The sequence below is a fragment of the Phalaenopsis equestris genome, unplaced genomic scaffold (assembly GCF_001263595.1).
Source record: "Phalaenopsis equestris unplaced genomic scaffold, ASM126359v1 Scaffold000224, whole genome shotgun sequence".
Classification (NCBI taxonomy): Eukaryota; Viridiplantae; Streptophyta; class Magnoliopsida; order Asparagales; family Orchidaceae; genus Phalaenopsis; species Phalaenopsis equestris.
Window position 1 is genome coordinate 3,449,782 of NW_018164666.1, and position 20,970 is coordinate 3,470,751.

A 20,970-nucleotide genomic window follows, 5' to 3' on the forward strand; every position below is an offset into this window, starting at 1 on the left:
GGGGGTGTTATGTGCTCCTTGTCGGGGCGATTCTCTTCCTAGAATCGGGCTTGCTCCAAAGGCCGCCAAGGCTTGAGCACCTTGTCCCGACATTTGGTTGGTAATCAGTGTTCTTAAATCTTGCAGGCCTTGCAGAACAAATTCCTCCATGATCTCCCTAGTACATGCTACTTCTACCATATTTCTCTGATTGGATTCTCCCTTTTATTGTTGTTGGACTCCTCTTCTTGTTGATGACATTTTTCCACGCTAACCGCGTCTTAAAGGATGTTGAATCCAAAAGTGTCCGAGAAAAACACACAAGGTATAAAACATTGTACATGGAGAGTTAAGAGAGAGTGTGTAGTAGGGAATCACAAGAATGCATAACATTTATTCATGGTATGGGCCCTCTATTTATAGGAATAAGTCTCAGTCTTACAAAAATTACAGGTTAGTCCCTTTATATTAGCTTTTATGGGAGCCTTTTAGTATTTACAAAGATATTTGAATAAAATAAGACTAGAGGATATATGTCACTCGACCAGAAGTTCGTTGGCCGTTCACTTGTCCTTAACCATCAATATTTGATTTGAAGCTCAACAATCCACCGATCGACTCAAATGTCTCTCTTACTAACATTAATTCGTCGATCGCTAACAACAATGTCAATCAATCGCGTCATCCTTCTGAGCCGTCCGTTCTGCCTTGAGATCCATGCTAAAATATTTTTTGTGTACAATATTATTATATTATTATGAATTTGAGAAATACAAAACAATAAGAATACAATAATAATTGATATTTGATAAAAATAAGTATATAAGAAAATATATCTTTTTTGCTAGCATCCAAAACATATGTTCATCGACATCTACAATAGTGCTTATGTGGTATAACCTTACTTTCCAGAGTGTAGTGACCCAGAGTATATAAGAGTATCTCATAAGCAATTCAGTTATTCAACATCCTCAATTGCTTCCTCTATCCATAACATCATGATTAACTGAGTAGAGTATGCACAAATTGTTGCTATTTATAATGTGTAATGATATAAGGTTGTTGGCGTCAAGAGCATAAGTACCCCATAAGGCATGCAACATGTTCAAATATGTTATTCTTTTCTCATGCTACTTAAAACTACGAAATTTTAGTTAAGCAAATATGAAAACAATATAAAAAATATATATACTTCATAAAGAACTAATTTATCTAAAGTTATTTGGTTTAGAAGAGATGGTTAACTTTTGATGTTCACCTCATCTACTTTAGGATTAATCTAATGTTTTTTTTAATCTAGTTTCATCCAAGTTGTACATAAATATAGTGTTTGAGGTTCACAAGCTAAGCTCTACACCTAAAGCTCGGTGGTGTTAATTAAATAATGTCAAAGTTGGGGCCAAAGTAGGCTAGTAGATTATTTGAAAATTGTACCAAACATCAACATACATTTGCTCTTATAACTAGCAATAACATAGTATTGAGAAACATAAGGTCTACACATCTACAAGCTAGAGCCTCTATGCCATGGGAACAAGATAAATCTCAAGCATATGGTTCATCACACAAACAATTGCAAGTCTTATTACTAGCCTAAAACAACTTCTTGCATAAGAATTTTGTAAATGGATAATTAGGAAGTTTAGAGGAGATAAAACAATTAAGTGCAAAATAAAATAGAATAATACAAGGCATATTTTCTTGTTTATTGTCATAAAAGAATAATACAAGCGTCCCTCAGCAAAATTGCTCTCTCTCAATTAATTAATATATAGCATCTAACGCATGTTGTTATATTGTTTGATTTTGACCCAATGTTTTTGAGTCCTCTCAAGTCAACTCTTTCTTAATGTATCGATGTGACAAAAAGTCAACATCTTTTGGGTCCCTCAGGCTGCCATCATTCAGCTTAATGAACATGACATAAGCTTTTAAGAAACTTAATTAATAGATTACTAATTACTTCCAAATTGCTTCTACTTATTTTTTTTTATTTAATAATTTTGACTAATTACAACCGAATGTTTCACAGCGTCCATATGTATTCTTATTTCATCGTCAAATTAATATAAGCGGCATGGAAATGGCCGGGTATAATTAATACATATAACCCTAAACAAAAAAACAAAGTGTGTTAATCAAAATTAGTGTTAATGGTTTTATCTTACGCACTTATTTGTTTTTTTCTATTATTTTTCTGGGATCATATTGCTCATCTTCAATTGTCAAAAAATTATAGGGAGATTTACATACATGTACCACAATCCTTTATATTTACTTACATATCTAACCTCTAAATTTTCATATTTACTTTTATGACAATACGGCTGTCAAAATGACTCGTTGTTCGCGAACAGCTCGTGTTCGGCTCGTTCTCTAAGTTAACAAGCCGAAGACGAACAAAGATTTCTTTGTTTGTGTTCGGCGCGTTTTGGCTCTAAATACTACTCATCAAGTATATCTATTAGTGTATCCTATAGATATATATATATATATATATATATATATATTATATATATATATACATACATACATATACATATATATATATTGATGAGTAGTATTTTTAATAAAATTAATTCTGTACAAGACTACAAAGATTTATAATCAATTAAAAGTATTAATTAAGAAAATAAAATAAAATTATTAAATTAGATTCAAATGATGTTTTAATATAAACAATAATTTTTAAATCTTGCCCCAACCCTTAACATCTTATGACTAAGCGATTAGAGTTGTCAAAACAACCCTTTGTTCTTGAACAGCTTGTGTTCGGCTCGCTAATCAAACAAACCGAACACCAACATACTTTTTGAGCTCGAAATATAAACAATTGATGCAATTTCTTTCAAGTGATTGAGAGCTAAATTCATTCTATCTTTGATTAATTTTTATTTAAAATACTAAAAATTAAAAATTGAAACGAAATTGAATTTCCTGTGTTGGGAAATTTTCGAGGGTGAACGGGCTGAATTTTAGAGAGTTGGATGTTTGTTTGTTTTCGACTCATTTGATCACAACTCAAAAAGAGGGATTATAATTTTGTTTATTTTAAAAAAACTATTAATTGGAACAATTACATAAAGACCACCCAAAACTTGCTGTTTACAAATCAATCGTCCTCTTTTATCCATTTTTTTTTTAAATCACACTCAATTATCAAAATTTACGGTAAAACCCAACGCATATTTTTCATTTTCATCACACTCTCAATAGTTTGATCTTGTCACTCGTAAAAACATCGGCTTGGTAGTTCAAAAAAATCACCGGAGTGATTAATTTGTAAATATCAATATTTTGGGTGGTATATTTGTAATTATTCTTTTTTTTAATATGGCCGCCTTTAGCAATAACCCATATGATATGACCAATGGTTACAAGTTCAAGCATTTAAGGAACAAAGCTAGACAATATTACAGATGGTAGAACCCTAAACTTTCCAAAAGGCAATAGAGATTTTTTAGCTTCATATTTTTCCAACTAATAATCAATCCTTTCCAAATGAAATCAAAGCAAAAACTCATTATATATTAAAAACACAATATACTAAAATAAATAAATAAATGAATAGATAATATATATTATTTAATTATTAATTTTAAACCAAAAATAAGTGAGACATGATCAAATGAAGTTGTTTGACTCATTTACAATTCAAGTTCAAATATTTTGTTTATGTTATGCTTTTTTTAATAAATCAAGTTAAAAAAAATATGGTCATGATATGCTTGTTTACATATCAGGCTTAAATAAATTGTTTTAGTTTAATTTGATTAGCAAATGAAAAGATCACACACTTTTGAATCGTAAATTGTCTTTTGTAAACAAGTCTCGAGAGTTAGAACCGGACGGAGAAAGAAAAATGGAGTAGAGAATATGTCAAGAATTCGCTGTAGAGAGAAAGGGGAGAGGTCCCTTTACGTCAAGAATTCACCGTTATTAATACAATTGATGTTCTAATTAATCATATATATTTTATACCAAATATGTATTACAATTTAAATTTTAATATAGTGGTAATTAGTCGGTCGGCTTGCTTGAATTTGCTAAGCTAAGGATACCAGCTGTGAGTGGCAACCACGCCTTTCAAAGTAAATATCGATCGGTTGAGGCGCCGGTCAAATGACGATATCGCCCGCTGTAGTAAAAGAGGATCGATCGACTAGCTTGCAATCAAATACTCTTGCATGCGTCTTAATCGGTTGGGACTATAGGTGTGGTCCTCCGATTGACTCTCTGCAATAGTGCATCGGTAGATCCTGATCACACAATCACATGCTGGATGGTAGGATGTCTTGGTTTTCTGAGCACCATCAGGCTCGTTCGATTGCCTTAAGATTTGTGCTGATAATTTTTGTGTATACAACACTCTATAGTGAGTCGAACACAAACTATTCACAAATGAGCTTTCTACTAGCACCTTTGAACAGATTATAAATTTCGCCAAGTCCAAATTTGAGGAAACTTATAATATAAGAATTTTAATATGAAATTGTCCAATGATGACAGATTATAGAAGTCGTTCACCCCCTTAAATTTTGAGTAAATAGTTTCATGCTCTTTCATCTAAAACAATCAATCCAACCACGCATTACAATAATGGGTAAGAGATCTTGCCAGCTCCTCTTTTGGCTTTAGCGGATTAGAAATCTTCATTCACTCAATGCTATCCTTTTCTTGAATCTTGATAATCAGTTATTCGACAACTCTAGAAATAAAGGAGGTGAGGTAGAAAGACAACAAAAGCATAGATTGAGAACAAAACAATACATGATAATTCAAGAATGCTGACAACTCTAAAAGGAAGATGAGTAGAAGAAGAAGCACAGTTAAATGAAAAAACTCACCACATTCTTTTTCCCATTATCTAATGTCTCCAAACGAAATTTATTTGCAGAAGTATAAGAATCTCATTAACACTAATAATTAACTTCTCTTATTAACCTAATACAAAAACTAATCATATGATAATATCGTATCATTACAATATCCAATCAGACTAGCATTGCAATCAAGATCGAGATGTAACAGCTTATGAATACTTGTGGCATAATATTGAAAAGAAAAAAATGATTAAGAAAAAAAAAAAAAAAAACTTAGCTTGAGACAAATCTTGAATGCAATAAGTAAAATCTTAATGATCGAAGACAACAATCACAAAGATTGTAATCAAGGTGTTTGACGATCTTGTGAATTCAACAAAGGGAATGCATAGGAAAAACAATTAGATGGATTTGATATAACCCGATGCGAAACAAATGAAACTCGGCGTTGTTATCTTTGGACGACGACGGGGAATTGCATAGCGGCGGGGAGAGTGATTTTGATAGTATTGTTTTTTTTATCTTGCAGCTCCTCATTCATTGACTGTTCATTTGCCTTTATCCATGCCTTATGACGACGTTATATCATCATCAAATTTAATAGAATTATGAATGTTGTAACAGATACTTAGATGAGAGGACAGAGAAGAAAGTTATAGAATTTAAATTTTACAGAATTATTAACAGGATGAAGATTAAGTTGAGTGCATGAAGGAGGATGGCATTCAGTGGTAGATTATAAGAGGAACAGTCTTTGATCCTGAAGCTGAATAACGTTTAAAGAATATTCAATAGGGTCAGTCTCATATAATTATGGTCATTCAATATGTTTATTGATAATTATAATGCATTTATAAATAGTTTCCTTGAATCAATATCCCCATGAATTTATATAGTATATCGAGGCATAGCTAAAAAACTAGCTTATACTATACTAGGGTATGCTTGGATCTGCTGCAGCTGAATACTGCTAAAAAAACTAAGATGACTATTATAAATTTATTTTTCTAAGAAAAAATATACCGGAACTTTCTGACAACCACCACACATAAGCCTCACTTGGCAAAGCGTTCGAAGTCCGTTGTGGTGAACGGAAAGTGAAGAGATGGAGATCCGCCATTTGGATGCGCACGTTCACCCAATGTGTGATGTGCCACCACACCTTTGTCCCAAACGCACTCTTTGTTTTACTAATAAAGTGAACAATATGGTATATTTCTTCTTTAGAGTTTATGTTTGGGATCGTAATTATAGACAATCATTCATAATAAAATTGCAAACTAAACCAAACAATTGTAAATATTGCAAAGCATCTACTGCTCTCAAATATGCAAAGTGAAGAAGAACAACAGAGGCCGATGAAAAAAAAGGTCAAAAAGTGAACAAAAAATACACTTACAATCCAAGTCAGCTGAATTCCATTATAACATTACAAGTTTAATCATTCTAAATTCGAGGAACTTCCAATATTTCAGAAAAAATAAACCTTCGATCCAAGTTTTAAAATATTTCTTAAAAAAATTAAATAAATAACTTGTGACTACTATATGTCAGTTCTTCGATCGGAAAAAATAAAAATAGACTCGAGTTGTAAACCCTGAAGCTCTGAAGTTCAGGAGAAGAGATTGAAAGTTCAACGTTTTGAAAATTAATTTCCCCTGAAAAAAATAAATATATATATTAAACCATTACATCCCGGTATGAGATAACAATGCAAGAAATATTTTTTAACAAACTTAAAAAAAAAAAAAAAAAAAAAAAAAAAAAAAAAAAAAAGATGAACATCTACATACACACTACTTAATTCCCATGTATTTACATATCTAACACCTAAACTTCAATTTTTTCATATAAACCGATGCCTGAAAAGTTGTATTTCACTTGTTTAAAAGTTAAATAGTGAAACTTTTGATGTTATATGAAAGTTTGGGTGTTATATATGTAAATACACAAGAAGTAGGTGGAATGTATGTAAATTGGTTATATTAGTACCAATACTTTACCCCTCCATCCGGTAAAGCTCTAACTCTCCAAAATTCATCATTTTTTTGCATCTCACTCTTAACCTTATTTCAATTACTCAAGTTATGATAGTCACTGTTCTGTTTATTTTGATGCAAATTACTATCAAATTCAAAATTGGAATATTAGTCGAGTCATGCTACTGGGTTTGAGTAGTACTGGGCACACTATCCTATTTCAAGCTTATGATCGTCCTACAACCATTCCACTTGACCAAACCCGAAACAACTTGACCAGGTACAGGTTAACGGGTTAATTTCAAGTCAATTAAGTTCAGGTCATTTTTGGGTTGGTAGGTCAACGCAAATATAACTTGAAAAACTAAACAGGTTAAGTTTTTTAAGACAAACGCGACCAAAAATTTATGTGTCAACCTTAACCCGGTTTATTTGAGTCCAGTTGGGGTTAAGTTGGCGTATTAGGTCAATTTTTGACACCCCTATCTCATAGCTTTTTGATATCTCAAAATGGCATAGCAAGCTGTGTCATACCCATCTTTGTAGTGCTATTAGCAAAATTCTAATTTACATATTCCTACCCCACCAATTTCTAATTTTCTATGTACTTCAGAAAAAGCTCACAAATTACCATTTTCCTTATCTCTATCTTAGGCTTCATTTCCTTTAGCTATTATAAACTAAGATTATGGGGATCATCGCCCATAATTTCAAAATAAGGTCATAAATATTATGTACTGTCTGACGATGAATTCTCGCTTTTGTTTTGGTTTTTCCAATGAAAATAAATCTCCGAGTTAACCTCAAAATTTATTTCAATAAAAAAAATGATTGAATGATAGCTCAATTTACAAATTAAAACTCTGAAGACCCAATGTTGGAGGTGCATATATCAACACACTTCACCAAAACATTCTCTAATACAACTGAAGAAAACTAGTAGCTGAATGCAAGAATAGTCTAGTCATTAAAACTACTCACACTTTTACTTAAAAGCTAGTCTCCCTCATTCTTTTCTCCATTATTTGCCTTATAAATCAAATAACTTCTTCAACAAACGCAATCTCTATCCTTATCAACATCTCTATAATCAAAGTCCAGAGCATCCTCTTTTTCTATTTGCTAGCACTTAAAAAATAAGTCATCACCAAAATATACGCAACATGTCCTTCTTGGATATGCCTCTCATTACAACAATTATAAATGTCAGGAAGAATTACATACATACACCATAACTATGCATGATCTTCACTTTTTAAAAGTTCAAATGGCGGTATTTTTGATGTGCTTATAAAATATAAATGTAAAAATTGACCTTTAAGTGTTAGACATGTAAATACATAAGAATTGGGTGGTATGTATGTAAATGCCGCTAAATGTTACCATCCCCCAATTGACAAGCTATTTATCTTTCATCACCTCTTTAATAAATATCTTTTTCCAAATCAAATACCCTAATGTTTCTACTTCTTATCACCATCAATTACGCAAGTTCTTTTAACAACAGGCAACTCTCAGCTGCAAAACTCGATCGACTTCTCATCTTCCATCCTTTCCCAATAATCTTCCATCCGTAGTCTCTCCTCCTGCTCCAAATTCTCCTCCAAGTTATCACTCTCCACAACAAGTGCAGTTACTGACAAGAACTTAATGGAAAGAGGAGAAGTACAGGAAGGCCACAGAGCTTTTCTTTCTTTAACAAACTCAAATAAGATTTACATTAAATTATCTGTTACTTAAATAGACCCTTTAGATGGCATACTTGTAATATAGCATAAAGGGCATAAAGGTAAATATAATATGCGCTAATTTAAACATTAATACCGGGGACAAGACATGGTAAGCCGTAGCTCGAGAGGTCCTCATCCAGCGGCGCTGAGGAGCTGGACACGCAGAGCCTCGAAGAATGAAGGAATAGTAGAGCCGCAGGTATGGTTGCTTACCCCCCTTCAAACGGAGGATCAAAGGAATGGAGCGCCAGTTTGGTGATTAAGAGATGATTGCAAGCAAGTCTTTGGTAGGGAGTTTGTGAGAACATCGACAATTTGATTTGTTGTAATGGTAGTTGGAGAGTGATGTTGTTGAGTTTAAGGTGATCTCTTATGAAATGATAATCAATTTCTATATACATTGTGCGAGCATAAAACAATGGATTGTAAGCTAAAGCGATAGCTGATGTACTGTCACTGTAGATCATGGTTGTGGGAGTGATTTTTCTAGTGAGATCCTGAAGTAACTGCACGACGTGGTGGTAGGAATTGCACGACGTGGTGGTACCAAATTAACATCGTGTCTCGTATGAAACCTTCTCAGCTAGACAATTTTTGTAGTGGTGGAAGCAATTGCACGACGCCTTTGTGGATGATTTGGCTATAGTTGGTTGCTTCTTAGCTGACCAGGAAATTAAATTTGGGCCAAGAAGAATGCAGAAGTCGGTTGTTGATTTTTGGTAAGTGTTGTCGCCGGTCCAATCTGCATCTCCATAGGCTTGAAATTGTTGAGATCTAGATGTTATGGGAAAACCATGTTAGGGAGTCCCTTTGAGATGCCTTAGAAGTCGTTTGAGGAGCTGATAATGAATGATGGTGGGATTGTGCATATATTGACTCCTAAGTTAACAGTAAAGATGATGTTGGGTCTAGTGACAATGAGGTATTGAAGTGAGCCTATGAGTTGACGATAATGGTGAGGGTTTATCATAGTTTTTGAGTCTGTAATGTGCTTGAAATGAGCCTATGACTCAAATTCGTTTGCAGAGAAGAGTCTGCAAATTTGTACCTCCATATGGGGTAATTTTCATATGTGGGGTATTTGTTACATTCTGTTGTATGTCATACAGAATTTGAGAGGTGCAGGAATGTTGGTTTCCATTATCTTGTGGAGAGAATCAACAGATTGTTGAATGATATAATGAGAGTTTGAGGAGGAAGAATCCATCAGAGGTTGCTATTGCCAGGTGGCTCTGATAAAATGACAAAAAAAAAACTTAATGGAGAGTCAGTTTGGGGGCCCGGTTGAACAGGTATGGCTGTTTACCCACTTCACCTCTTCAACCACCGACATATAATTCAACTCGTTCCATGATTACTCAACTTGAAACAAGGAACTTGAAACCAAAACAATTCTTTGATTTAGAGCACACCATTAATCAGATGATGGATCTTTCCTATTATTCACAAACAATTAAAGATGAATAGTGCATAAGACAATGTCACAAAAATTTCAAGCTCTTCAAACTCATGGAACTTGGATTCTTGTTCCACTAGCTCCTAATCAAAACCTACTTGAAGCATATAGGTTTACAAAACTAAATCCAACTCCGATGGCACTGTTGCTCAACACAAAGCACATCTTATTGCTCAAGGCCATAAGCAAGAATATGACGTTGACTACAGAACACTTTCAGCCACTACTGTTAAGATGCCAACAATTCGCAGATTTCTTAGTTCCTGGCGAATTATACAACCTGGTGTCTCTAATGTCTTTCTTCATGAAAAACTCATTGAAAAGGTTTACATGTCCCAACCAAATGGTTTTGTAGATCCCAATTCCTAATTATGTGCATCTCATTCAGAAAAAAATGTATAGTCTCAAACAAGCTCCCCAAAAGTGGTATGCTGCTCTCTCTACTCATCTCCATCATCTTGGTTTTGCTAAAGCTCCGCCAACCACCATCTCAATGAATATTCACATTTTTGTTCACAAATAAGTTGAAGATATCCTCATAACTAGATATTATCCATCGAATAATGCTAAGCTCCTCAAAATACTTGAGTAACAGTTTCATAAGAGACACATTGGTGATGTTTCTCAGTTTCTGGGCATTCAGATCAACAAAACCTCTACGGGCTTGCACTTACAAACCAATTTGCAAAATAAAAAATGCAATTTCATTGACATAAGGTCCAGGAAGAATAAAAGACATACCTTCAATCTTCATCGCCTGCATGCTCTAATAGGTAATTAGCAGCCAGCTCCTCATTCCTGTCACAAGCTAAAAATGCTTCTATCACACGTGCCCGATCAAACCCCATCGCCTCGAGCTATGAAAAGATCCAGCATGTCACAAAATTAACATAATAGGTGCTAGAACAAGCCTAATTATACATGAAGATATAAGATATGCACCCGAGCAATAGCATTCTGCTCTTCAGCTGTAACGCTAATAGCATGTGGCATCTCCTCCTCTTCTTGACCAAAGAGATCTCTGGAACACATGCACACAAAACAAGGAAAAAAAAACAAACCTAACTCGTAAAGAACTATCAAAAAAGCAATTCTCCATAAATAAGGGTTTCAAGAGGAACAGCTAAGTGAAAAGATGTGTAAATTTCTATAATTGCAGAGGAGCAAAGTGACAAAGTAGTCCTGTAACTGTTTACAAGTGAAAATTTTAGTCATCGAATCTATAAAAGTGTCAAATTAATCCTCGGACTCTTTGAATTGGAAATGAACGGAAATGAAATAGTCATCCATGAACACTATTTCAGCCCATTTTAAAAAACTCTGGATGTCAAATTGACAATTTTATAAAATTTGAGACTAAAATAAACCCTTACAAAGAGTCAAAGGACTATTTTCTTACTTTGCTCAATTGAAGAGTAGTTGAGAAATTCCTTAAGCTTCTGCATTTTAATATTAAACAGTTAAAACTAACCCCAATAGTTAAACTCCAATGAATTCAAACTCTCACGTCCGCTTTGGAGTCATGGGAGAATTAAAAGTCCAAACAACTAAAATAAGTTTTAGTTGGTTAAGCTTTTTCTTTATAAAAACCCATTAAAAGTCTCTTTCAAGTAAAGCAGCTTTTTATGGTTACACTAAAATAACATTCCAAATTAGTATGAAAATGAAGTTTTTTACAAGGTGCTTTTAAGAAAGCATAATAACCAATCAAGTTAGGGCTTGTTTGGGATCAATTTTATTTTATTTATTTATTTATTTATTTATTTTTGTTTCCAAAAACATGATTCTTTAGCATGTTTTTTTACATGTTTCTATTTTTTTGTTTCTAAAAAAAATTAACATATTTTTGAAAACACTCAAAATAATTTTTAGGTGCTATGAATGTTCTTAAAAACAATCATATCTTAATTAAATACAACAAATATGTTTTTCTTCAAATCAAAACATAAACAAAATAATATAAAAAAGAAATAAAAACAGAAGTGTTCCCAACCGGCCCTAAAATAAATGACACTTTTTTTAAAATGAAAAACAGATTAAAAGTTTAAACAAACGAGGCCTACGTTTGACTGTGTTAATGAAAATAACAAGAAAAACCTTTTCGCTTATTCACATCATTAGAAGTAATCAAATAAAGGAGTTTGTGGAAATGTCTCTTGAATATATTAGAAAATACAATTTTAGCATCATTAATTCAATGATGATATCAAGATTCCTATCATATACTTGAGCTAAATTCACCTTTCAAAATAATTCATTAAACAAACAAAGAACAAACTGGCGTTAAACATTACCCTTACCCTTCAAGATCCACAGGTTCATTAATTAACTGCAGAAACTCAGCATGATGCTCCTGGATAAGTCTTAGAAGTTGCGGGTTCTGCTTACTTAGTTCTTGAAGCATTGGCTACAAATTAGAAGGAATTTAGGAGCAGAGAAAAACTTCAAAAAAAGACTTCAAGGAGGGTCAAGTGGTGAAGAAAAAGAATGGTAAAGCACCGGCGTGCAAATAAGGGGATGTAATTGCAGGGTGGGTTATTCTTTCAGAGATGCAGTGTTATCAAACCTGTAAAATTTGCGGGTTTGCTTGTACCATTGCCCGCAAAGCCTGGAACTGCAACAAATGCATAACATTTATAAATCTCAACTAAATAAAATAATGAGGCATTTACATACATAGCACACAATCCTTAGGTATTTACATGTCTCACACCTAAACTTTCATATTTACACACATAACACCCAAAATTTTAATAGCATATCAAAGATAGTACTATTACCATTTTAGTAGTGAAATACACCATTTCATGCATAGAGTTAAAGCACCAATATGCTATGCAGCAAATATGAAAGTTGTGTGAGATATGAGAATGCATAAGAATTGTGTTACATACATAAATTTCCCTAAAATAAAAACAAAAACACATACAAGCAAAAAGTCATTTCATATGCTAGCAAACTAGATTATAATAGAAAGAGTTCGCATTCTAAAATCACAGTTCACAACATTTGGCAGACACAAAAGAGATGAAATCTAATGCTAGCTAAAAAAAATAAACACAGAGCAAACAGACATCAAAAGAAAAAATGTTGAGAAAGAGATGACACCCAGCAACAATCCATTAACTTAATAATATTTTTTTTTTTACTAAAATACACCCAAATGGAAAAGATTGCAGTATAAGGTCAATTATTTCCTTGTGTCTAGTTCATGAGTTTCATCGTGAAAAAGCCAGTATAACCAGAAAACACAAAATCAAGGTCATCAATAGATAAATATATAATACCCGCATTATTCTGATAAACCTCATCATCTCATCAATCTAATGTAAGATGCATTGTGCATCTTTGCATAAATCTTCAACCGCTCAGCAATAAAAAGTGGCTTTGACCTTATTAACCTTTGACTCAACCGCAGATTTAAATTTTTATTCCAAACAATACATAGTTAATTTTGAAGATTGGCTGAAAAGGAAAAATTACTATCTATCCTAATATATAAAGGAGCCTTATGATGCACAGAAACAATTTCTTTCAAAGAAAACAATAGGTGGCACGTAAAGATTAATAGGAAAGTATGATAGGATGAATGACATGTAAAAATACATATGGTCAGGCTATACACAGGGAAATAATTGAAAGAAACAAAATAAAAACTAATTACAGGATTAGAATACCTGTTGGTTGTTCCTCAAGAAGTCAAGAGACCCAGCACCTTCGCCTAAACCTGGATTGCCCTGTTGAAACCAAAAACTATTATAGTTACACCTATGAGATTTGCAATATAAGAAATTTGTTAAATAAAAAACTGAAATTTACCTGTGGAAACATGTCTAAAGGAGCAGAATTTGGTGACCCGGATGAAAGCACTGTCTCTGTTGTAGCTGGTTCTCCCAAATTCGTATCCTGGGCGGCAGCTTGACTCGAAGGGAAATGAGCTACTGGAACAGCAACTTCTGCTGAAGGAGGAATGCCCTGAAAATAAAAATAAAAAGATAACCGACATGAAAATTCATAAAGCAATACAGCCATATTTCCACACTGCATGTACAATAAAAATTACATACAGAGTATAAATAATCAACAGCACGCTCTGGGTTGTTGTAAGCTGCACGAAGTGCACGTAAAACTGTATCCCTGTCCCAGTTTCCACCACCCATTTCTAGCAACTGCTGGACAGTAGATTCAATATCACTCCCTGCAACCAAATTTGAAGCTGCTTGATCATAAGCATCAGCTGTTGGCCTGAAATTAAGAACACAAGCTTATAACAGCCAAATATTCAAACATAAAATGTCAATATAATAGAACATGAATGAATAATTGGAAAGCTCGTTAGGACGTAAAAGAGTTTTAAAAAACCAAAAAAATAAAGAAGGATTTACATACACAAATACAATTCCCACTTATTTACATATCTAACACCTAAACTTCAATTTTTACATGCATACTACCTTACCTATGAATAAAAAGGTGTATTTCACTATTTAAAAGTTAAAATAGTGGTCTTTTTTTATTAGATATGAAATATTTGGATGGTATAAGCAAAATTTTGATGTTAGATATGCAAATACATAGGAATTGGATGGTATGTATGTAAATGCCCCAAAAATAAAAGAATGGATAGCAACTCACATAACCAGTGAGCGAGTCGTCTCAGGAGGGGGTGGAGCAGGGGCAGAACTTTGTGTGGCTGCTAAAAGCTGTTGAGCAGTTGGAGCAGGAACTTGAGGCTGTTGAGGCGGTGGAGCAGAGACTTGAGGTTGTTGAGGCGGCGGAGCAGTTGTTGAAGGCTATTAATGCATAAAAGTTAGCAACCTAATCACATTAGAAGTAATATTCAGCTGTCACAGACGACGACCTAAAAATTAGTAAATTGCGGTACCTGAACAGTAGACGATCCTCCTGTTGTGCTACCAGTTTTGCTCTGAAAAACAAGCACAATGGGGGAAAAAAATGTAATTAAAGAGTACATCACACATACAATAAGATAATTTTAAAAAAATGAGTTTAGACGGATGAAAATGCTTGTTTTCACATTGATGTGTAATGAAACATACAATAATTTAGAAATAAAAATATGACGAAAAGCCCAGCTTCATACAATGGTTTGAGGAGAAGATGCAATCAAGTAACTAAAAGATTGGTTTACCATGCCCAAAATTACCGGAAGTTGATATAATATCATTCTTCCCAAAAAAAAATGAAAGAAAAAAAAAAATTATGATAAAAGACATTAGCTCAGTGATTCAAAAATTTCACGAAAGCTGGATAGCTGCAAAATTTACTTGGGATGCAACATATAAAAACTAACAAGAAAAAAGGCAACTTTGTTAGGCATTAAATTACAATATACTAAATATGACTAAAATAGCTTCAATTCAAGCATTTTAAGGAATAACAAGTTTTATGAGCATGAAAAATTTATCAATTGAAAAATTCTAATTTCATGAATAGATGAAAGGCAAATCTAGTGATTTGCCAGCAGAAAATAAAGAGTTGACTCCTGGGTATGGTGAATCGTCACACCAATCAAAATCTGAACGAACCTACTAAGAGTTTGATTTGTCAATCCTAGATATACATGTATTATCACTAAACAAAATAGCTAGGCGGTCAAATTGAGAAAACTGAGAATTTCTACTACTAACCATCAATACAATCATAAACATATTAAGATATTTCTTTGGTTTTCATATCCCAAAATTTATTCTGCAAAGGACGAACATTATTGTTCTTGATTAGCAAGGTTCAATCCGAACTTATTGCACTAATTGAAAAGGCCCTGGATGCATTATAATGGCATATTGCACTAAAGCACTATAAAATGCAACAATAGGAAACCATACAATGTTTTGTTTTGAAATAAATGGATAAGTAAAGATAACATATGATTTCTAAAAAATGCTATCAAAGAAAATTCCCTCCATGCCATCATGTAAATTTTGAAAGCAACTGCTAATATTGACATTTGCACCAAAAAAAAGGGGGAGGGGGTATGAAAATAAATACAATGTACGAAAAAATAATTGGCTAACAATAATACTCTTTCTTTGTTGGAATAGAAAAGCGCAAATTGAATGCTCGACAGACTGAGAGTTATAAGTCACAAAGTGATATAAAATATTTTGCTAAAATCAATACAAAGACCCTATTAGTCCAAAAATACAAGAACAAGTTTAACTTCTAGGAAAAAAAGCATAATAAACATATAATTCTCAAACTTTAATTATAGCAAAAAGAAAAAAAAACATAATTAAACTTAAATATGATGACTGCTAAGATGATATATAAATATGAAAAATTACCTTGCTAAGCATGACAACAAGAAAACCATCTTCACTAACTTTGTTCTCTTCAAGAGTGGTTTCATCTTTCAATACTTTTCCATTGTGAATCAATAATTGTTGTCCCCATGGATAGTTATCCTTTCCTTGAACTTCTTCAATATTCTTTTTGACGGCCATGACCTATTAAAAAAATGAAATAAGCATTAGAAGAGTATCAATACAAAAGAAGCCCATTGTAGGGAACATTCAACACAACAAAAATCAAAGAAAGAAATGTTCATAAAGCGATTCCAACGAATGTTAAAGTTATAACATTGCAATATGCCCAAAAGCAATGTCCACATTCGACCTACATCATTGAAGCTTTTGGATAACCATAAATTGAGTAAAGTTAGGGCATGTACATACATAGCATTTAATTCTTATGTATTTATACATCTCACACCTAAACTTTCATATTTACACACATAACACTCAAATTTTTAATATCTCATCATAGCAATATTACTACTTCTAAAAAGTGAAATACATTTTCATGTATAGATTTAAAACACCAAAGTTTTATGCATGTAAATATGAAAATTTAGGTGAGATATATGGAAATACAAAAAATTGTGTGCTAGGTATGTAAATTTTCCTTAAAGAGCGTGTAGGTAAGCATTTCATAAAAACTAAATAATGATGAACATAGTAAGGCTATGCGGAGCCTTGCGATATAAAATGTTACTATACTCATCAAGATGGATGAACTGTTCTATATGTGCATTCTCCAAAAAAAGTGTTAGAGAGCATGCATCCTAAGAGAGATAAATTGTGCATTCTCACAAAAAACCAATATTTTGGTAATGGAAGGCTTGTTAAAAGCAACGCATTATTCAACAAATACCAACAATAGCCTTAGTTTTCAAAAACTTATCTCCTAGAAAATTGGGCCTTAAATAAATTGGTCTTTATGCATTTGAGTATATGGAGTGTGCATTTATTCATGAAGAAACCAACAATATAATTGAATGTCGCTTGAATGCATATTCGTTACAAAGATCATTGCTTTATTTAAATCATTAGTACAAATGCAGAAATAAAAAAAATAAAAAAGAACCAATCAGATCTTTAATGAGATACCAACATGAGGTAATGTAATTTCCAATGTTACAATATTTCAACAAAATATTTAAATGATATCATAAGCAGAATTAAAAAAACATCTTAAGAAATTAAGCATCATAATAATAGATCCTTGCTTCCGACATCAAATTCCAAAAGACCAAACAAATTTGTTGAACAACCTTCCAAAAACGAGGATATTCCATTCCTCTCACGACATTAATAACCACTAACAGACAATTTGATAATACAACTATTCAACACTTGAAATTAATACAATTAAAATCATCCCTGAAAGCAAATTGCGCTAGAAATATAATTTCTGCTGTCACAAATTCAATCTCCATCAAACAAGAAAAAAAAATATCAAAACAAAACTTATTGCCAAGCATCCCTTGCAGCACTGAAAACTTCATCATGGCAAGTCGACATCTCACAAAGGCCTCCTGCAAATTAATTCCATATTGCTCATGCCAAAATTCAAACTTCATTACTTTTCACCATAAAAAATGTCAGTCTCCTGCAGTTATGAATACATAGAAGACATAATACAGAGCTGGACGTGTCCAAAAGAACACAAGAACAACAATAACTCCAAAAACTAGTTGACAAAAGATAAATTAATTTCCAAAAACAATAAAGGTCTATCTTCAACTTTTCCATAACATAACAAATCAAAACCATTAAAGGAAGCATTTTTGCCATCAGAAATGGTTTGCGAATAACATGTAGAAAGAGATAAAGAGCTGAGTACCGTATCATTAGGATGAACCTGGATCTCAAAGTGACTTCCCCTCAGCGTTTTCACCGTAAGCTTCATCTCCGCCAAAAACTGGGGGATAGGAGATTGGGAACAGAAACCCTAGCGAAGGAGAACGGAACAAGAAAAGCATATGCCGAAAGGAAGCGAGAACCGGTTTGACACCGGATCTGTATGTCGGAAAACTTTCGGATTGGATGTTTTTTTTTTATGTATTTGTAAATTATCTATCAGTATGCCTTCCCATTTACCTACATACCATAGAATTTTTATGTATTTACATCTAACACCTAAACAATTTTATTTATATGCATATCACTCTATTTTTTAATATTATATGAAAAATATTCTCATCATTATATTTTTTTTAAATGAAATTTAATTTGTCATGTATAAAATTTATGACATTAAGATATTATAAATGTAAATATTAATTTTTGGGTCTTAGATATATAAATACATAAGAGTTGTGTGGAATGAAAATAGTCTATTTCAAACTAATGCGTATGTCAGCAATGACAGTGATGGTCAGCTCTTAGGCCTGTGAATGGGCTGAGCTTGAGCGAGCTCGAGTTTGACTAGTGTTCAGCATGTTCAAAATTGACTCGTGAACAGTGTGTTCGTATTCAATTCGGCTCGATTTACATACTTTTTTCATGTCCGGCTCAAAATTAATTTGAAAAAAATAGATGTAAAATTTTAAGTTTGGGACCAAAGGGGCGGCACCACCTTGAAAGTGAAAGAAAAAGAAGAAAACCGGTACTAGTACTAGGATGAAGAAGAAAACAGACATGAATTAAGAAATTATAGATGTGAGATATGCAAATACATTAGAATTGTTTATCAGGTCTGTAAATTTCCCTAATTTGAATCAACTTTAATGAAATACCACATCACAATTATTGGCACCCATTAAAAGAAATAAAATCAAGTCTAAGGATTTATATAATCACTAGAATTCAAAATGTATTTATTTAGACTGCAATAAGGTCATTAAATTAAGTAGGAAATATTAATTAATATCCCTCATAATAGTAAAATTTCATTTTGAACCAAATCACATTTCACTAAATTTGCAAAAAAGATTCTCAATATATACGTGAACTTTCAAGGGAAAAATTGTTGGCCCCTTTCTACTCTTAAGCATTTTGTTCTATATAAGAAATATTTCGTCCAAAGTCCGGATGCAAGCAACGTCCGAACAACTGATGCAATACGCACGATGAGGGTTTTTTTTCCTGTTCTGCTCTTCTGGACGTAATCTTTTTTCCTCTTCCAGGTAACAGTTTTTGCAAAAAAAATTTCAAATTCTGATAAGAGAAGCTTTGGTCATGGTTAAAAACAATAAAAATTTATTGAGGTTTGAGTAAATTCGATTAATAATGGAGCATTGTTCAAACAAGACCTAGCAAGATTGGACAAGATTAATGCATAATTGATCTAATCAAAGTAGCATTTGCAAAAATGGTCATGATTCAAATTTATTATTTACACGCACTATATCTTTGAGGAATAAGACACGTCTTAGTTCTCTTGTAGTGTGTCACGCAGATGTTTGATCTAATTGTACTTGTGAACTTGCACTACACTATTGAGGTCATATGGGCCGGATTATAAGAGGAAGCACCTTCTATGCGCCCCGCGCGTATCTAGAGACGATGCACCATTTTTTTTATATGTAATATTACTATTAATATATAGTATATTAAATAATATTATAAATATTATTATTATTATTTATTTTATATATTAAAAACATTAAAAATTAATTTTTACATTAATTAATAAATTGTAATTCAATTTTAATTAAATAAAAAATTTAAAATAACTAAATAAATTTAAAAAATTAGAAATTTGCAAATTTTATTTCAAATTGAAACATTTACAAAATGAAATATATTAAATTAATTGAACATATTAAATAAATATTTAAGGAAATCTATCTTCTTCTACGTCGGGGTGGAATGACGCCCAAGACAGGTGTATTGTAGTGGTTGGTTACGCAACTGATGTTCTTAAAGTTCTTGTTTAATATCATTGCTCTCAGTTGTGTTATTTGAAACATCTCGTGATATCTGATAAATATGTTCATTGGGATTTAGCAGTGAATATAATTGTAGTGTATTGAAATTTATGTATACATCAGAAATAGGGGCAGACATGGAAATGTTTTGAAAATTTAAATAAAAAATTCCACCACTAGTGTATGTCCACTGCTGGTCAAAGGATGGAACCTCAAATACTAATGGTATGACATATATGGAGGTTCCAACATAGTTGGATGGTCATCACTTATTAGTAGACTTAACTAATTAAACTAAGAAATTTATAACTCTATTCTGGTTTGCAAAATTTATGATTGACAATTCTCCTATATAATATAAGAATTAGATAGGGTTTAGATTATCTGCATTACTAACTCTCATATAAGGATAGACCCCCATAGTTAATTATAACTTAGGCAACTGAAGTCACTTGAGGAAACTCTCGATTAAAATAAGGGTGTTCATCTTCAAAAATTCAACGTTTATGTTTTCACGATTGCTTATAGGAAAGTTAAACGGGAAGGCTAAATGTGGGACAATTATTTGTTGAATCCAAATAAATGAAAAGTAGACGATGCCAAAGATACCGAGGAAATCTCTATGACATTTCATACTATCTTATGGTTTGACTTTATGTCATTGAAAGGGAAATTATAATGTTTGAATCTTGTAATTTATTAAAATATAAGGCTTATATCTGCACGACATATGATCATGCAAATTACTTGAGAAGATAAGAAGATTTACGTCGTACCGAACGAACAACATCAAAATCCTAAAAAAAGTTAGGACTTATACTGCATG

The 20,970-nt window shown here is 32.5% G+C and overlaps 1 protein-coding gene across 3 annotated transcripts; it reads right to left on the minus strand.

The window, feature by feature from the left end:
* Window positions 1-4,493: 4,493 nt before the first annotated feature.
* LOC110023447 (ubiquitin receptor RAD23b-like) lies at window positions 4,494-18,314 on the minus strand. 3 transcript variants are annotated; one of them, XM_020722872.1, is made up of 13 exons: window positions 18,116-18,314; window positions 16,276-16,437; window positions 14,853-14,894; window positions 14,743-14,760; window positions 14,603-14,712; window positions 14,035-14,212; window positions 13,787-13,942; window positions 13,645-13,704; window positions 12,534-12,581; window positions 12,268-12,374; window positions 10,910-10,988; window positions 10,709-10,824; window positions 6,182-6,460 (listed from the first exon to the last, which is right to left on the minus strand). In XM_020722872.1, the coding sequence occupies exons 1-12, from the start codon at window positions 18,179-18,181 to the stop codon at window positions 10,711-10,713; spliced, it is 1,140 nt and encodes a 379-aa protein (XP_020578531.1). In that variant the 5' UTR covers window positions 18,182-18,314; the 3' UTR covers window positions 6,182-6,460; window positions 10,709-10,710. The 3 variants fall into 3 exon arrangements, with proteins under 3 accessions (XP_020578530.1, XP_020578531.1, XP_020578528.1); XM_020722871.1 differs by lacking the exon at window positions 6,182-6,460 and adding an exon at window positions 4,494-4,687 and having other exon boundaries at window positions 14,603-14,760; XM_020722869.1 differs by having other exon boundaries at window positions 14,603-14,760.
* Between the last annotated feature and the right edge of the window lie 2,656 nt (window positions 18,315-20,970).

Bases quoted from the DNA above. Each gene is read 5' to 3' on its own strand.
- LOC110023447 (XM_020722871.1), bottom strand. From the start codon at position 18,181: ATGAAGCTTACGGTGAAAACGCTGAGGGGAAGTCACTTTGAGATCCAG. The intron at 16,438-18,115 runs GTACTCAGCTCT...TTTTTTTAATAG, and splicing joins AGGTTCATCCTAATGATACG to GTCATGGCCGTCAAAAAGAA. The intron at 14,761-14,852 runs GTACCGCAATTT...ATGCATTAATAG, and splicing joins GAGGATCGTCTACTGTTCAG to CCTTCAACAACTGCTCCGCC.